At 40.9% G+C, this 17,339-nt stretch overlaps 1 protein-coding gene across 10 annotated transcripts in view; it reads right to left on the reverse strand.

Moving 5' to 3' along the window:
• Nucleotides 1-17,339, reverse strand: part of LOC148370132 (membrane-associated guanylate kinase, WW and PDZ domain-containing protein 1-like) — a 154,991-nt gene that overhangs the window by 15,304 nt on the left and 122,348 nt on the right. For all 10 annotated transcript variants that reach the window (XM_088332485.1, XM_088332483.1, XM_088332480.1 and 7 more), the window contains 5 exons: nucleotides 13,346-13,380; nucleotides 11,488-11,743; nucleotides 6,060-6,151; nucleotides 2,700-2,895; nucleotides 1,213-1,515 (listed from right to left, as the gene is read on the reverse strand). In XM_088332485.1, the coding sequence (XP_088188611.1) occupies nucleotides 1,213-1,515; nucleotides 2,700-2,895; nucleotides 6,060-6,151; nucleotides 11,488-11,743; nucleotides 13,346-13,380 (882 nt within the window). The remainder of the gene's footprint in view (nucleotides 1-1,212; nucleotides 1,516-2,699; nucleotides 2,896-6,059; nucleotides 6,152-11,487; nucleotides 11,744-13,345; nucleotides 13,381-17,339) is intronic.

Raw genomic sequence — 17,339 nt, forward strand, 5'->3', positions numbered from 1 at the left:
TTCATTGCTATTATTTCAGCCATTACTTGTTGCCAGGGTCAGAAATCTACCTTAACAATCAGTTCTGAAGGCCCAGAGGCATTAAAGAGTGAAGATTTTTTTTGTCGGTTTAGCCAATTAGATTCCGAATTGGTGGGCCAAGGCCTGCTACCTGGTCTTGGGAAATGACAGCGGTCTCACAAACTATTATTGGCTAGGGGGCGGTAATGGAAGTATCACTACGGAAATGTGAATAAAAAAAACCCTGTTTCCATATCTTCTGTTGAACCGACATTTTCAGCCTTAAATAGAATAAAAACTTGTGCCACAAATATGACAGGACAGATGGGACTTTGAGCATTATCTTCAACGGCGATAGAAAAGATTTTCTTGATGGAACTTAAATGAGTGGATATTCTATGCGACAGAGTAAGTGAAATAGTCTTGAAGAAGAATGGGGGATGAATCTTGTGCACAAATAAAAAGCATTTATAGAGTAAAAAGTGGCGATATTGCTAAATAATATAGCATTTTATTGAAGATAAGTACAAGATGTACAGTACAGTATATTCATTTCTTCCGTAAGAGAAAAAAGACGCTTTCAAATTAAGTTCACTGATTTGACATTGCTATCATTTCTCTATACTCCGGAGGATTGCCCTAAACTTTTACACTTAGTCCCTAATCTGTTGTTCTACTTACTTAAACTTTTGCACAATATTCTCTTTCTTCCAAAAGTGCTTCCACACACCTGAAACCATAACATTGCCAGGGCCATTCACCACGTAAGCGGGGCTTTAAATGTTTTTTTCACGTTTTTAAAAATATGCAAGACTTTTATATCTCATAACATGTCCCATATAGTTTGACTCTGTTGGGAGCATGTGAAGCCTGATGCTGCTGATGATTCTGGTGATAAAGCTGCAGCTGGTCTGACCCAGGCTGAAAGTGATTTCTAAATCCCTAATCTGATAGTAACAGGTTTGCGACCTTGGTGTTAAGAGTGCCCCGGTCTAAAAGCTACCAGGCAGTGAGTACAAAATGGCAACACGATTGGTGCTGTTGCATTATAGTAAGCAGAAAAGCCTCTGGCAAAAAAATATATACATGAGACCAAAATGATAACGAATCACATAGAAAAGTAATTATTTTTACACACGGGTCAAGCAGATTAAAGTCAAATAAATCACAAAGCCTTTTGAGGTAATTTGAGTGGCAACTAACTGGACTCACCAAATGTAGTGCCGGCATCGGGCCTGGAAACGGACGACACAATGACGAAACCAAAGCCCTCGTTTTCTCCGCGCTGGATTTCCACGTCGTAGGGCTGCAGAGAGGCAGGGACCACGGCGCTACCGCTGCCGCCGCCTCCGCCACTCCCGATGCCGCTGGTGGAGCCGCTGCCCGAGCTGACCGTATTCAGGGAGTTCTGGCTCCCCTGGGGAGTTCGTTTGCCCTCCGTCAGGCTTGGCGCTTGAGTGCTGCTGTGATGTGAGGAAGCTGGCGATGGGGGTATGTCTCCTTCCCCTTTTGAAACTGCGAAAGAGGCACAGTGCTTATGTTAGTGAGGTTGGAAATAAAGGGAGAACATTTTCCATTCATCCATTTTCTTCCATTTTTATTCTCACAAAATTCGCAGGGGAGCTGGAGCCCATCCCAGCAGTCTTCGGGCAGTGGGCAGGGGACACCCTGACCCGGTTACCAGCCAGTCGCAGGGCATACAGAGACAGACAATTCGCTCGCTCATTCAAACCTAGGGACAATTTTGACCGGCCAATTAACTTGACATGCATGTGTTTGGAATGTGGGAGTAAACCGGAGCGCCCAGAGGAAACCCACATAGGCACGGGGAGAACATGCAAACTCTGCACAGGGAGGCTAGTAGCTGGAGTGTACCCCAGTTTCAGTACAGTGAAAAATAGTGCAATGAGATTTTCAGCAAAACATATTCTCAACAAATTTTGGACTACAGAGCAAACTTAATTAAGGCGCATGCTTAAATTCAAAAACAAAACTCAATCTTGTCTTTGTACTGCCGCACCAGAACAGCCATAAAAGTGAACCAATTTTCCTACATTTCTTACATTTGAAGTCCACAACCAATAATGCCATATATGTGGGAAAATTTAGTGTTGACACACCACAGCTGTATACTCCATATTTAGTGCCATATTGCAACACAGACGTGTCTTTTTGTTGTTGTTGTCATTGGTGGTGGCAGCGTAAATGTACCAAATTGGTTTAGTTTGCTATCGTTCCTCATAGATGAAAGGAAACTTTAGCGACTTGACATTGACGCCGACGATTCTCGATAGATAACTTCCACTGCTTTTGAATTCGGATGTATAAATTGAGGGCTTGAATTGTGGATTAAAAAGTTGAAATATTAAAAGTATGTTGTAAATATTCTAAAAAGTACTGCTAAATCACCTGTTTTGCACCACTTATATATTATAGAAATAATGTTGGGTAAAACATGTAGTAATTTCCCCTTTTTGGAGGGTGGGGGGGTGTGCTGTGTCATGAATGTTTCCGGGCGTAAAGGAAGAGAGAAGCTCGCCGTTTCATTAGGTTTTATTTTTTCCTATATTTTGGAAACGGATTGTGTTTTGCACATAAAAAATAGAGTGTGATATAACAATATAATAATATCTGCTGCTTCAAAAGGTTGCCACATATGCATGGATCAAGAAGCTTATAGTAATTCTTGAGAAGCCCACCTGGGAAGCCCGAAGTCTTCCGTCGAACGGTGAGATTGACGTGACCCTGCTTGGCCGCTTGCTGCATCAGCTGCACCACCAACTGATGAGATTTGCCTACGACCGCCGTGCCGTCCACGCATATCAGCTCGTCACCCGACCGAAGACGCCCGTCCTCATCTGCTGCGCCATACTTCACTATGTGCCCGATGTAGATCTGTGAAAAAAATCCAGGGATGCGCTTGGAAATTGCCTTTTGAACAACTCTGAGAATTGTTGATTGGACATTTTACAGGAAGTCGGTGTGCACTATAACAATGTTTCTCAACATTTTTGAGCCAAGGCATACTTGAAGAAATTTTATAGGAAACAGTCTTGTCCAATTTCCAGGCAACGGTGCCATGTTTTCGCTTTGGAGTTTCGGTAGCAAAGTTCGAGGTGGGCATTATGGGATTGAGGATAATGGATCTTGGCCGCACAACTGCAGTTCATGAGGCTGAAGTACGTTACAGCAAAAAAAAAATTTGACAAAGGTGCACACTTCCGGGCCCCAGTCTCAGCAAAAGGTGATCGGAAATAAAGGAGTGCAGCTGCACAAGTGCAGTTCACTATTATTCAGTCCGCCTTGTACTGAGGCCGAAAAGAACAATGGCAAGGAATTGCAAAAAAAAAAAAAAAAAAAAAAAAAAAAAAAGTTCCCCCTGGGTTCCCTTGAGGTACCATAAGAGTAAAAATACAGTTAACACATTTTCAGTGTGAAATTCTAAAAAACAGAAAAAGGCTCACTCTACTCTTAAAATGGGCAGTATAATTATCAGATTAAGTCCTAAATCACAACTTATTAAAGCGTTCTGCATTCTGAGTATCATTATAGGTATGGAGTGGAGTCTTTTATTGAACAGATCCATCCTTTTACCGCATATTCTGATTTTCAACGAGTCTCATGTTTCAAACCATATGTAGTTGTAAAGACCCTTGAGAGATGGTGTTTGCTGGAGGCATTGAGCCTTCTGATGGATTAGTCACTAGGCAACCACTTTGGTTTAAACAATAAGAATGTGGTATTTGGAATACCTTTGTTCAAAAACATCCTCAAGTATATGCGTCATCACTTCTCAGTATATATATATATATATATATATATATATATATATATATATATATATATATATATATATATATATATATATATATATATATATATATTAGTCGTATGAAACCGTTTGACCACCCCTGATCATTTTCAATATTTTTCTTTATAAATCATTGGTGATTTTGATCAGCAATTTCAGTTTAGTGTCATGTAGCAGACAAACACAATAAGATTTGAGATGTCAAATCAAGTTTATGGGATTTACAGAAAGTATGCAATAATAACTTGTCACTGGTTCTCGAACAAATGGCTGTAATCCATGCGACCGTCAGGATTCCCAGTTCCTGCACTGGCCACAGTCACAAAATATGCTGGAATCACAACAAAATTGGACTGTTGGGAGCAAGTGTAGGAAAAATGTGTTCCTCTTCCGCCATGCATACAGCCACCTCATACGTCCAAATAACTCCATTTTGGTTTCACCAGTACATAGCAATTCATTACAAAATGGAGCTGGCTTTTAAATGTTCTTTAGCAAACCTCAATTTGTGGAAGGTGGCAGTTTTGGCCTTTCATTTTCTAAATATGTAGCTCACTTTGGAAACTAAAATTTCTTAGGTAGCTTTTTGTACCCTTACCCTCAATCAAGGGTGGGGTATACATTTTTAAAAGTGGGCCATTTTGGGTTAAAACATACAAGCTGACGGTTTTAATCAGGCCAAAAAAAATGGTTTAAAATCAAGGCTCACTGGGGACAAGAGCAGAACCAAAACTACAATGTTTTATTAGAAGTACCTTTCTTACCATTTATCATCATTATATTTGTACCATTTTATTGTGGCGCGGCGGAAGGAAAAGGCTGACGGACGTATGTGGCCTGCGTTTCGAACTTTGCCTACTCCAGCGCTTAACCATGATTATGAACAAGCTTTGTTTTCAGGTAATATAATGTTGGTTTTAAGGCTCCCATTTTAACACTCCTCAGAAACGATGCAAGGACGAGAACAACTTGAAACTGGCCGCCTTAAATACCCTTTCTCATGATTTCCTTAATTTGTGTATGTAGTTCAAGGGTCAATGTTTATCAAACCAATTTTGATCAATCTATACTTAAATGTATCAATCTTTATGTAAATCGATCTGTATCTAAATATATCTGTATCTAAATATGTCTATCCCCAAATATATCTTTCTACTCTACTCTACTCTAAAAATCCACGCGTGTGTGTGTGTGTTCAATTTACAAGATCCAAATCGGCAGAACTGATTTTTGTGAAAATTTACACAGTTGTACTTTAGGCCTTTATGACTGCTTTAAGCTAGATTTTTGTGCCAAAACATCATGAATAAATACCAATAAAATAGATAAACATCTGCCTTCTTTGGACCAGCTTTGTGAGTTCTAACATCCTCTGGCCGCCAAACTGGTTACTTCGACTGCTGACTACCGACCACTTATTGGTGCAATTTTTTTCTTGTGCACACGGTTGAACAAACCAGGGCCCACAACGCCTATTCATTCTGTCAGTTACTTCGAAATATTTTCAATCAATAAAACAACATGCGTGCCTAACTGTATGAAACTTTCTACTCTTGTTATGGTAATTATTGCACACCTTTGATAAATCCACCTTCCTTTCAGTTCTCAAATACCAATGTGTTTGTCTGTTATATGAAATATTCAACTGACATTGTTGATGCAAACAACCAATGATTTATAAAGGAAAATCTCAAAAACTTTCAGGGGTGCCAAAAGGAAATTTCTCCATACAATTCCAACCTCAGTAGGGTTTAGTGTCTCATCCCGGGGGGTTTACTGTGACTGCCTGATAAGTATCAGTGCTGTTATTATTATCATCATCTCTAATTTAAAATTAGACCTCTAAATCTAGTGGAAGCTAGAGCTCTGGTCGGTGATAGGAATGAGTGGAGAGGTGTTGTAAAAGGATAGTGGGATGTTTGGACGCGTTCTAAGGGACGGGCAGGGCACCTGTATGATGCGACAGGGGCAAACCAGTGCTTTCTTGTGTCCCGTTCCATCTGGAGGGACGAAAAGCATGACCAAACGTAGGTGCCGAGTTGCCTAACTTGTTTGGGTGTTTGGGCATTTGGGTTGGCCGTGGTCCAAAAATGTTTGTTTGTGTTTTTTGCTATTTTTTCCCCTTTTATTTGCTTTGTTATTGTATGTGTTTGTCTTGCTGTCGGTCACCCGTCTTGAGGGATATGACCAAGGTAGATAGATAGATGGATTGTGATTACATTCCTGATTTCATAGAAAATATACTTACCGGTTCCCCGGGCTCGTTTCCACCAAGGATACGGAAACCGAAGCCTGTATCTTTTCGCCAAAGGAAAATGTCCTGCTCCTGGGAATCGGGCACTGAAACGCAAGGGAAAAAATTTGTGTGGAAGTGATAAATTAGCCTCCGTTCTAATCACCCAATGCATTTAGCTGCGATTGATAGCTCCTATATTGCTTAATTAACACAGATCCATGGTCGTTTTTGCAATTATTGATCAACAAAGCATGTCTGCTTGGATTGTGGGCAGGAACATCAGCTGCTCATCGCCCCATTGAGCAGGTTGTGGCAAAACCCATTGATTGTGACCTTGTCACTTTTGCAGATGGGCGCCCTAAATAATCACTAACAATAATTTGCTGACAAATTGTGAGCCAACTGACAGTCTTCATGGGCAGCATGCAGTGGAAATAGGAGAGAGTCAGTGTGTAGAGTGTGAGGATCGTTTTTTTTTTTGCTAGCTCCTTTGTAGAAGCCACAAATTAGCGACAGCTTCACCACCGTGGGGCCATCCACACTGTTTTGTAATTTCCATTAAAGCCATACATTTATTTATCAAATGAGTTGTCCAATATTTGTGTGATTTTGCCCGTATTAATCTTTTCCAATATTTCTAGGCCACTCTAAGATGTGGCTTTTTCTTTCCCTATCTGCGTTGTAGGCCACCAACTCGTAGTCACCTCTTCACTGTAGATGTTGACACTGGTGTTTGGTGCATACTTTTTAATTAAGTTGCTCGTTGAAGACCCACAAAGCATTTATTGCTCAAACTAAGGACTCTAATGTTCTTGTCCTCTTGATTGGTTGTGCCTCCCACTTTTCTTTCTACTAGGGTTGTGCTGTTCTCTAAAAGGAGTAGTACACACTGATGGCGGAGATCTTTAGTTTCTTGGCCATTTCTCGCATGGAATCGCTTTCATTTCTCAGAACAAGAATAGTCAATAATAGTCAACTTTCACACAATATGTTTTTTTCTGGCCATTCTGATAGTTTAATCACACCCAGGTTGATCAGGTATGATCAGGCGTGTCTAAAGTCCGGCCAATGGGCCAGTTACGGCCCATATCAAATTTCTACTGTCATAAAATTAATAATATATGGCCCGCAAGTAACTTTGACGGCAGTTTGAAATAGGTTTGTACCCAAAAAAAAAAAAAAAAAAAAAAAAAAAAAAAAAAAAATCACCATTTCACCAGATGATGGCCACCTTACCCTCGGCTTTCTCTGAGAATTGTAGCCCAAGCCATATCCGACATGGTGACCATAAGTAAAAAAAAAAAACAGGAACGTTGAATGCGAGGGCTGCTGCATCCAGGACAATTGGAATTGAGGTACTTTTTTTCACAGATATCCGAAAAAAAAAAATGCATCTGCCTAATCTGCCAAGAGACTGTGGCTGTTTTTTTTTAAATAATATAATATCAAAAGGCATTTGCAGACAAAACATGCTGACTACATAAAGCTAACGGGAAATGTACGCTGTGAAAAGGTACAACTGGAAGCTATTTTAACAGCACACTAGTGCTTTTTCACGAGACCCCACAACTCAAATGAAAATGCAACAAAGGCAAGCTCATAGGTAAACAGTAAAAGGTTCTTGATTGGTCAAGTCAAAGTCTGGATTCAAATCCAATTGAGATGCTGTGGTGAGACCATAAACGAGCATTTCAAGATACAAAACCCTCTAGTATTGCAGATTTGAAACAATTGTGCAAATTGAGTGGGCCAAAATTCCTCTACAGGGTTGTGAAAAACTCATTACCATTTATAGTAAAGGTTTGATTTGTTATCACTGCCAAAGGTGGCCAACTAGCTATTAGGTTTAGGGGGCAATGATTTTTTTATATAGGGCCAGATAGGTATAGATTTTATCCGTGCTTTGATAAATGGAATCAACATTTTAAAATTGTGTTTGGTATTTCCATGGGTTGTCCTAGTGTGATATTAAAATTACAATAGTTTAATGATCCAAAACCTTTGTAAATGTTAAATATGCAGGAAAATACAGATATCTGGAACACTTTTTCACAGCACTGTTTACAGTCACCAGTGTGAATACGAATTAAGTTCAGTGTCCTCCTAAGACAAAATTCAAACATCAAGACAATAAATTATTCTACCTCAATTATATTCTGCTTAGCACCGAGCTTTTTTTACAACCTCCACTAATTTCCAATCTATTCATTTTGATGAAATTTGAGCACATAAAGAGGTAATACTTCTCTGTGAACTATGAGCACAGAGACAGAATTAGGCCTGGTAGACAATCTTTCTTCTTCTAGTGTGTTTCTGGTTGTCTCTGGATCTCCTCCAGGGGTTATCAAACACATATACTAATCAGCACCAGCTTAAAGCGGGCCTTTCTACCGAGGACGGTTAATATTTAATCAGCAGCAGTCCTAGATTCCACAGGCAGCCATGATTATAAAACATCCCTGCACGACACAACCGAGAGCTCACGTCAATTGGCAACAAGCACAAGCGATGAGATAACGCCGCGTACCTGGGATGGATGAGGTGGAGTGAGAAGATTACCATTACATTGGATTGTGCATTACTAATACACGTCTAAAAAAATGGCCTATGTCTGTGGACCGTAAATGCCAAGATTGATCCGCCTCATAGGTATTTATTACTACTTGTAATGTATATTGTGGCTGAGCTGGAATGACGGGAGTAGAAAGATGCCACGCAAATGTTCGTGCAATAAAACAAAACACTGTACTTGAAAGTAAATGGTGTTTCTATGTAGAATGTTATTTTTTGGAGGGATCTTTCAAGCATCATAACTATTGCATCGCTGCAGTGACTAGTGTGATTAGTTCTCATACCGGTATCGGTCTAAGGCGTAACAATACATTTATAAAGGATAATAATTTCTAGTTCTTAAATTCCTTCCTTCATGTGTCTTATTATACCGGGTAGTTAGAAGGTAGGTTATCAAAATACAGGACGATAGTTCCTTTGAAGTTTTTATTTACAGAAAAACATAACATAAAAGTGAAACGGATTGGATAGGACCTAATATTTAGATATTTGTATAGCTACTAGCCTCATTTGGAGGGAATCTATACTCTCCGTAGTTTGTGACTTAAAGACATTCTTTAAAATATTCATTATTTTTGAGGTATTAAGAAAGACATTTCCCACTTGTTGACCATTAGTGAGTAAATAAGTGACTTTGAACGTCGCTAAAAATATTTCAAAAACACGAGTCTGTTTGGAAAAAACAAGATTACCAAAATGCAGCCCAGTGGCGTGCAGTCAGAGGAGGTCATCATGGAGATATAAAATTTAAACTACATAAAATGATTTTGTTTATTCAGTGTTAATGTACTTTTCCATTAAACACCAAAATAATGGGATTTTCTGGTTCAAAATTGCTGAATTTTCACCTTATAATATAAATATTATTAATACAATTAGTATCTGATGTACCACTGTAATGGTCATCTGTAAGTGCACGGTGAGGCAAACAATTCTCTTGCCTCATGGCAGAGGGCGATAGTGGGACCAAGGATTCCGATTTGGCGCACACCACACCCCCAAAACATCTCATCATCTCATCTCATCAGCTGCACCGCTTATCCTCAGTAGGGTCGCGGGGGTGCTGGAGCCCATCCCAGCAATCATTGGGCAGTGGGCAGGGGACACCCTGAACTGGTTGCCAGCCAATCGCAGGGCACACAGGGACAGACAACTCGCTCGCTCATTCACACCTAGCGACAATTTTGGACCGGCCAATCCACCTGAAATGCATGTCTTTGGAATGTGGGAGGAAACCGGAGTGCCCGGAAGAAACCACCGCAAGCAGGGGGAGAACATACAAACTCCGCACAGTAAGTCTGGTAGCTGGATTTGAACCCACACAGGAGGTTCCCGAGACCATAGAACTGTGCCGCACATGCGCTAACCACTGCGCCGCCGTGCTGCCCCCCCAAAACATACCTTTAGTTATTTTATTAGCAAGCCATTCAGTTTTTTTCTCGTTGCATCGACTTTTTTTTCATAACAAAGGATTACCTGTCAATGTTTTTACTCAAAAGGGGCAGTGCATGGACTTCATTTATTCATTAGGGTAGGTATCACAATTAAATATGTTTATATAGGCTATAGTTTATATGTCGCTTTCTTGCTCTAGTAATCGATTGATGAATAAGATGTAGATTCATTTATTTGTAAATCTGACTGTGCCTCACCAGACCATATCTCACTGCATGTCACTGGTTCAGCCATACAATTACCGTATTTTCCGCACTATAGGGCGCACCGGGTTATAGGGCGCACCCCCAAAAAATAATTTTTGGTCCTATATCTTCCATAGATAAGGCGCACCGGATTATAAGGCGCTACAATGGGAACGTCGACAAAACAGTCAGATGATTCAGTCAAACTGATTACCCCCTTAACATTCCCAAAGCTTGCAAAGAAGCAAATACGTGTCGTAGACACGTGCGGATGCGGTGTCCGTATGATGTCACTTAAATGCGTCATTTCAAATATCATTCGGAAGGTTGAAGTCTTGGAATTCAAGAAATGGCAACCATTCCTTAGTTTCTATTTTCTTTTTCGCTCGCAACTTTACTGAGCATATGACAATAAACACTTGGAATTGAGTTTAATTCACTCAACTCATCACAGCAACATCAAGATCGTTCTAAAACAAGATACCGGGAAAATATAAAGCCGCATAACTCACCTAAGTTCTCACGTTCAATAATGATACGAAATCATGGTCTTCTTACAACCGTGAGTGTAGTAAATCCAGGAGAGTAACATATTTACAGATACAGACTAATGAAACATGTTTCTTTATGGCGTTGTTTAGCAAGCTTGCTATTCAGTCATCTTTTTCGGCCAATTGCAGGGTTTGTTTTGGCCCTCTAGCGTATCCGAGGCTCCGAATAACTTCAGCTAATAGCGATCGATTTAACGGATGATTGACACATCTTTTTCGGCCAATTGCAGGGTTTGTTTTGGCCCTCTAGCATATCCAAGGCTCCGAATAACTTCAGCCAATAGCGATCGATTCAAATGATGATTGACACATTGGTTAGCCAATGAAACGCCGGTATATAAATCCCGGCATACACCGCGGACTACTCCACGTTCGGGGGAAAATCGAGTCGGCGGCTGTTGCGTAAGTTGCGAGACCTTGCGAATTTAATATTGAGCCATATATAAGGCGCACTGTATTATAAGGCGCATGGTCAGCTTTTGAAAAAAATTAAGACTTTTAGATGCGTCTTATTGTGCGGAAAATACGGTACATGAAATTAAAGCGAAGCTTACTTCCCAAGATTGAAAACAATGAATGTTATGGGGCAAACAATCAGGTTTTAGTTTCATCTTATTAAAAAAAAAGACTTTAAAAAATAAGCAGTTAGCTTGAAGAACTAGACTATATGCTACTCACGTCTGCTCTCATACATGCTCCTGGACTGAGCCCAAATCTTAAAGGGGTCCGGCTTCTTCCCGAGAGTGAGGGTACCATCAGCCAGGTCCTGAGGGGGTAAGCCCGGCAGCGGGTGGGAGGGGGCAGCGGGCGCTTGCACGGCACTCTCGCCCGGCATGACGGAGGTCGGGTGGCCGGGAGAGTCCGTGTGGGCGCTCCGGTGGCTGCAAGCACTATGCTGGGAGCTGCCCTGGCTATCCTTCCTTTCTAACTGGTGCTGAATGCATGAGAGGAAGAGAATGAGAGAGAGAGAGAGAGAGAAAGAGAAGTGAGGCCGGCATTTGAGTGCAAGGAAGCTAAAGACAAAAAGTGATAAATGTGTCACTTTCAGAGGTTAGATTGAGCTGTGCCGAAATGTTCAAGGTGTCTTCTTTTGTGGCATCAGCATTTAGCGTCTCTCCTTTAGGAGTGTTTGCAGTGCCAGATACTCGGTTTCCATGGTTGCCAGACAAAAAAAAAAAGACTTTCTGATGTGGGAGAGTTATTTTCATTTTTTTTTCTGCAAAATCAAGGTTGGCCTAAATGAAATGACAAAAAAAAAAATGATAGCGTACGCACGGTTTTGATTTTCTTTTAAGAAAAGGTGTATTTTGTTTTAAACAACTTAACAAAAGATTCTTGAGTGGCGTTTAGAGCCACCCTCAAGATATTTCCCGTTTTTCTTTTCTAAATTGGGTAATTTTCCTTTAAATGCACAACAAAATGTCATTTCTTTAAAATGGTATGCGCACAAAAATAAATAACAAGAACAATCCGCCTAAAATGTATACATTTTACGTAATCGAACCAGCCCTAAAAAATCTGGTCAAAATGTTTACATTCAATTAAAAAACAACCAACACCAAACATTACGCACTCTAAAAAGAGTTGGGTTAGAAAAATATAAGTCATTTGGATCGGAGTTGGATCAACTCAATATTTGGGGTTTTTAACCATCTGCAATCTTTTTTCTGGTTAAAAATGATCAACAATATTGACTAGTGTCTTCAAAATAAGATCAAGGAAATGTCTATTATGTTTGAAACAAGCTCTCAAAATACTGTTGTGTGTTGCTTAGAACCAATTTTGTTTTCTGAATTCTTTTAAAATGCAGAACAAATTGCCATCCCTTTGAAATCTTTCAATCAATCTATCACTTAACATGGCCAATATGTATACATTTTGTTTGAAAGAACCAAACTCCCAAATCATGCACTCTTAAAACATTTGGGTTAAAAATAACCCAAGTTTGGGTCAAAAATAGAAAACCCAATACTTGGATTGATTGAACCTCTGTAGCTTTGCAGAAACGGCTGCCACAAAAATAGCCCAATTTTTTATTCTACAAAATAATTTGGCAAAAATAGTAATTTTATTTATATACAGTGTGGGGCATTTGGTTCAGAACAACCCAACAAATCGTTCTGGAGGATTTTTTTTCGTGTCAAAACCTCCTAGTTACATTGTTTCACTGTGATCAGTTTGAGCTCTCATGCTAGTATTGGTCAAGTAAAAACAGTGACAAATAATTAAAAAGATGATAACTTCTGGTGCTTAATAGAAGAATGGCCATATAGGGGTGGAAAGTAGTAATAATGGTCCCAAGTGTTTAGGAGTGCATCATCATCAACTCAAACTATCCAAATGTCGTTAAGGCGTCATAAGGACAGCATTGAAACAAAGGTAAAGGTACGATAAGAGATAAGAGAGCAATAGCCCAAAGATGGAGAGGAAGTGACAGGACAAAGACATGCACAACAAGAGGAAAATACTTTGATGTCCTATCGCATTTGCATCTCACTCGGTCGCATGCAGAACGCCGATTTTTTGCAGGACTCACCACCAGCTTGGGACTCCTCTTGGCAGGCACCACTCCTGCAAAGCAGCGGCAGAGAGATAAAGAAATCATGAATGACCTCGCCTCGTTTCCCGGACGAGACACTCCAAACAGACTGACTTTCCGAGATCCTCTCGCTCCTCTGCCAGAGCAACAGCGATCTGAGGGGATCTAAATGATCTCCTTCGTCGCCCCCAACCCCAACAAAGCCACCCCACCCCACCCCGTGCTGCGCTGCGCTCGGCGCTCCCGGGCTCGCTATTCGCCGAGGAGGTTCCTTCATCTGACAGGCTGAGCGATGGAGAAGCGGCGATATGAAGCCCTCAACTCCACGTGAGCTCCGACTGGATACCCCCACCCCTCACCCAACCGATAGTCAAAAGCTCCACTTTCAACTCAACTGGAGAAGCTTTTGGTTTTCCCCTCCCCTCTATGTAATAAGGCATTAAACATAAGATTACCGTATTTTCTGGACTACAAGACGCACCTAAAAACCCCACATTGGCCAGCAATTTGAACGTGCGGCTAATAACGTGCGGCTAATAACTCAAGGGTGCTTATTATGTGGATCGCGATCTACCGTTGGATCACTGACGTAATACTGGTAGATTGCGGAAACGTATACAGTCAATTGCTGCAATTCAGCATGGGCATCAATGTTGCTTGGCAGCTGTAGAAAATTGGAGAACTTCAAATTTTGTCGATGTAAGGTGTCATTTATCAAAATGATCTGTTTTGATTTTTTTTTTTGCATATGAAATTTATTCATAAGAGTCCAAATGGAATGTAATATTTGCTATTTATTTATACATCATGAAATTTATGATGATGAAAGTTTATAAAATAAAGTCCTTTTATTTGTCAAACAAGCGTTTGAGCCAGTAAATTTGTTTGTTCTTTAATTTGATTGTATCATAGAGTATTTGATAAATAAATTACACAAAAGGTTTTCACTTTGTGGGTTATGATTATTACTAGACCTTTTGGAACGCAACCCCGTGAAAATTGTGGGATTACAAAATACTGGTGGATGAGCTTTGAAACGGATAGTTTTTATCCATGCACGTTACGACACAAAGTTCTACGGCATACCACAATATTTTTACAATGGTTGATGAATCAAAAACATTTGCTGATCATGATCGCAAAGCATTGTATACAATGGGAATCAAACACATGTGCACTCAATAGACCACCAGTTATACAGATTACGCAAGCATTCAAATTCATCTCATTGGCACACTGTTTTTTACTCAGAGTACCTGAAACAAATGTTAGAAAATGGAAAGATATGTATAAACACAAGATCCGATATATCATCAGATACACCAAACAGTTGTGTTGTCATGCATTTTTGGGTTTATTTATATATTTCAGGATGACTTTCTGTTTTCTCTAGCATTCATTTTTGGCACTGTAAGTAAAAATAGTTATCGGCATCGCAAGCTCTCTCATTGTTCCGATCCGAGTCCAATTCCCATTGCATATAATGTTTTGCGATTCTGATCAGCGACATTTTGGACTGACTAATCATTACACTCATATAAGTGTATAAAATGTGCAACCGAAATACGGTAGCTCTCATTTGCACCTTACAGTCCAGTGGGCCTTATATATGAAAAAAATATTATTTTTTGGAATGTGCCATATAGTGTGGAAATACAGTACTCTCATTTGTGCAGGTGAAATATTAATAACACAGCCTGACTGACTGTCTATCTTTCCTGCACTATTGGATTATTCAACCCCCCACCCCTTTTTTCCCCCTGCTGGTGCCGCCTATTAAAACAGAAAAAGAAACAGTATGTGTGTGTGTGTGTGCGTGCGTGCCAAAAATAGAAAAAAAAATGAAAGCCTGGGCGACCCCACGGGAATGCAAACCTTTTTTTTCCAACCCCGCTTCAAAACAGACTACTGTTTCTTGTTTTCATGACAGATGTATGCAAATGAATACCTAGAATTTAGCAAAAAGTCACAGTAATATGTGCAACAATATTTTCAAGCGCTTACTGCTGCACTGGTAAAAAAAAAAAAGGAATCATTAAATGTGAAAAACTCTGTTGCTGCACAACCCATCTCTCTCCACATGATTCATAATTCATCCTCGCTATTTCCCCTCTCAACATCTCTCTTTTTTTCACTCGCTCTCTTCGGATTATGGGATGCCAGCGACTGGAGCAGCTGGATGTGCAAACGTGTCGGTTACTATCAGAATGTCGCGTTTCAATGAAAATAGAATCTTCTACCAGGGGAAAAAGGGCACATCAGGGACTCGAGTGATCCCACAGAGGTCAACAAAGTCATTTCCCTCACACTTTATCAGAATGGGAGTTACAGTTATCCCTTGCTGTATCACGTCTTACTTATCGCGGTTTTACTACATGACAGATTTCCATCATGCATTGTTTTTGCACTCTGATTGGCTAAATAGCTACCCCGCCCCTTTTCCGCTTGTCTGTCTGCGTGTCAATGACGTTGCGGTCTTAGGGCCCGGTCACACAGCCGTTTGCGTCTGTATCGCGGGTAAAATTTTGCGTTTTTTTTTTTGCCCCTGGTTGCCCGCGATGGAAAATGCGCAAAATTGGCCAACCCGCTGTTCATCGGTGGTATGCCCGCAAAACAGACGCTGGCGACTGTTCCGCTTCCTCATCGCGTCATTTCCGCGTCATTTTCTCGTGTGGACCACGGGTATAAAAGCTCCCGAGCCGGTGTTGTGCCCAAATCCGACTCCTACGCAAAATCCCCCCCCCCCTCGCGTGAACGCGCATTCTGCTGCGATCGCTTTTGTTGGAAGCGTGCATTGACGTTGGTGACTTTTTAATCCGCGTTAACAAACGCATTTTGTAGAATACGATCGCACTTTATTGTTTAAATAAACGCGTTATATAGACTAGGATCTCCCAATTGTTATAATTAGCTCGCTTTATTGTTTTTATAAACGTTTTATATAGAATACAATCGCTTTTGTTGGAAGCGCAGCAGAATGCGCGTTCACGCGAGGGGGGGGGGATTTTATATACGGTGTGCATTACCGTTCGATTACGTTCACAACAAAAACAAAGACGTAATGGTTTAAGTTGTATTACATTCCCAACAAATGCAAGACGAAGTGGTTTTGGTTATATGTTCGCCATTACATTCCCTAAAAGTGATATAAAAGTGAGATAAAACGAGGTAAAAGTGGTTGTCGTAGCGAGGGATGCATTTCTCGGCATAACACCGGGCTGTAGAAATCATAACCACCGAAGTAGCCAATATGTTATTATTGTAATAGTTTTTCATTTTGATTTTATTATCTTGTTATGAAATGAAAATAAATGTCAAGAAATAAAAATGGATTAAGACGAGGTCACTACGGTGACGGGGATCCATGTCCACCCCTTGACGTCTCGAGCACAACTAACGTGTGCTCGGCAAATCGCGCTGTATATACGCGGAGAAAGGCATTTGACCGTCACACGCGTAACATGCTAATTTCACGTAATAACACCGCAATACAGGCGCAGAACATGCTATTACCATGCTCCACCCACGATTACCCGCTGAAATTTCCCGTCCTACCCATGTGTAACCACGCCCTGGCCGCGGCCAGAGCACGTCGTTCCGCGTCATTTCCGCGTCATTACCTCGTGTTGACCACGTGTGCGGCACGCGGTTTAACACGTGCTCAAACTTTTGAGCAGCTCAAAAGTTTTGCGCGCGGCCAACCTCGTGTGAATTTCCGACTGCGAGTAAAGCACTGCCGTATCTCGTCTATATGGCGGTCTCAAAGCGTCCTACAGCGCCCAACAGCGCCTGCTTCAGGGCCAGAAATTTCTGGCAGTGATTCAGCCTCGATACGCCCGTGAAAGGCTGTGTACCCGTGCTCTAAAGTATTGAGCAGCGCAAAACGTTTTCGCGCTGCCAACCGCGCGTGAATTTCCGACCGCGTGTTAAGCACTGCTGTATCTCGTCTGTATGGCAACCTCAAAGCGTCCAATAGCGTCCGCCTCACAGG

This window comes from Urocampus carinirostris, chromosome 3 (assembly GCF_059441175.1).
Source record: "Urocampus carinirostris isolate Australia breed hairy pipefish chromosome 3, RoL_Ucar_1.0, whole genome shotgun sequence".
In the NCBI taxonomy this organism is placed as follows: domain Eukaryota; kingdom Metazoa; phylum Chordata; class Actinopteri; order Syngnathiformes; family Syngnathidae; genus Urocampus; species Urocampus carinirostris.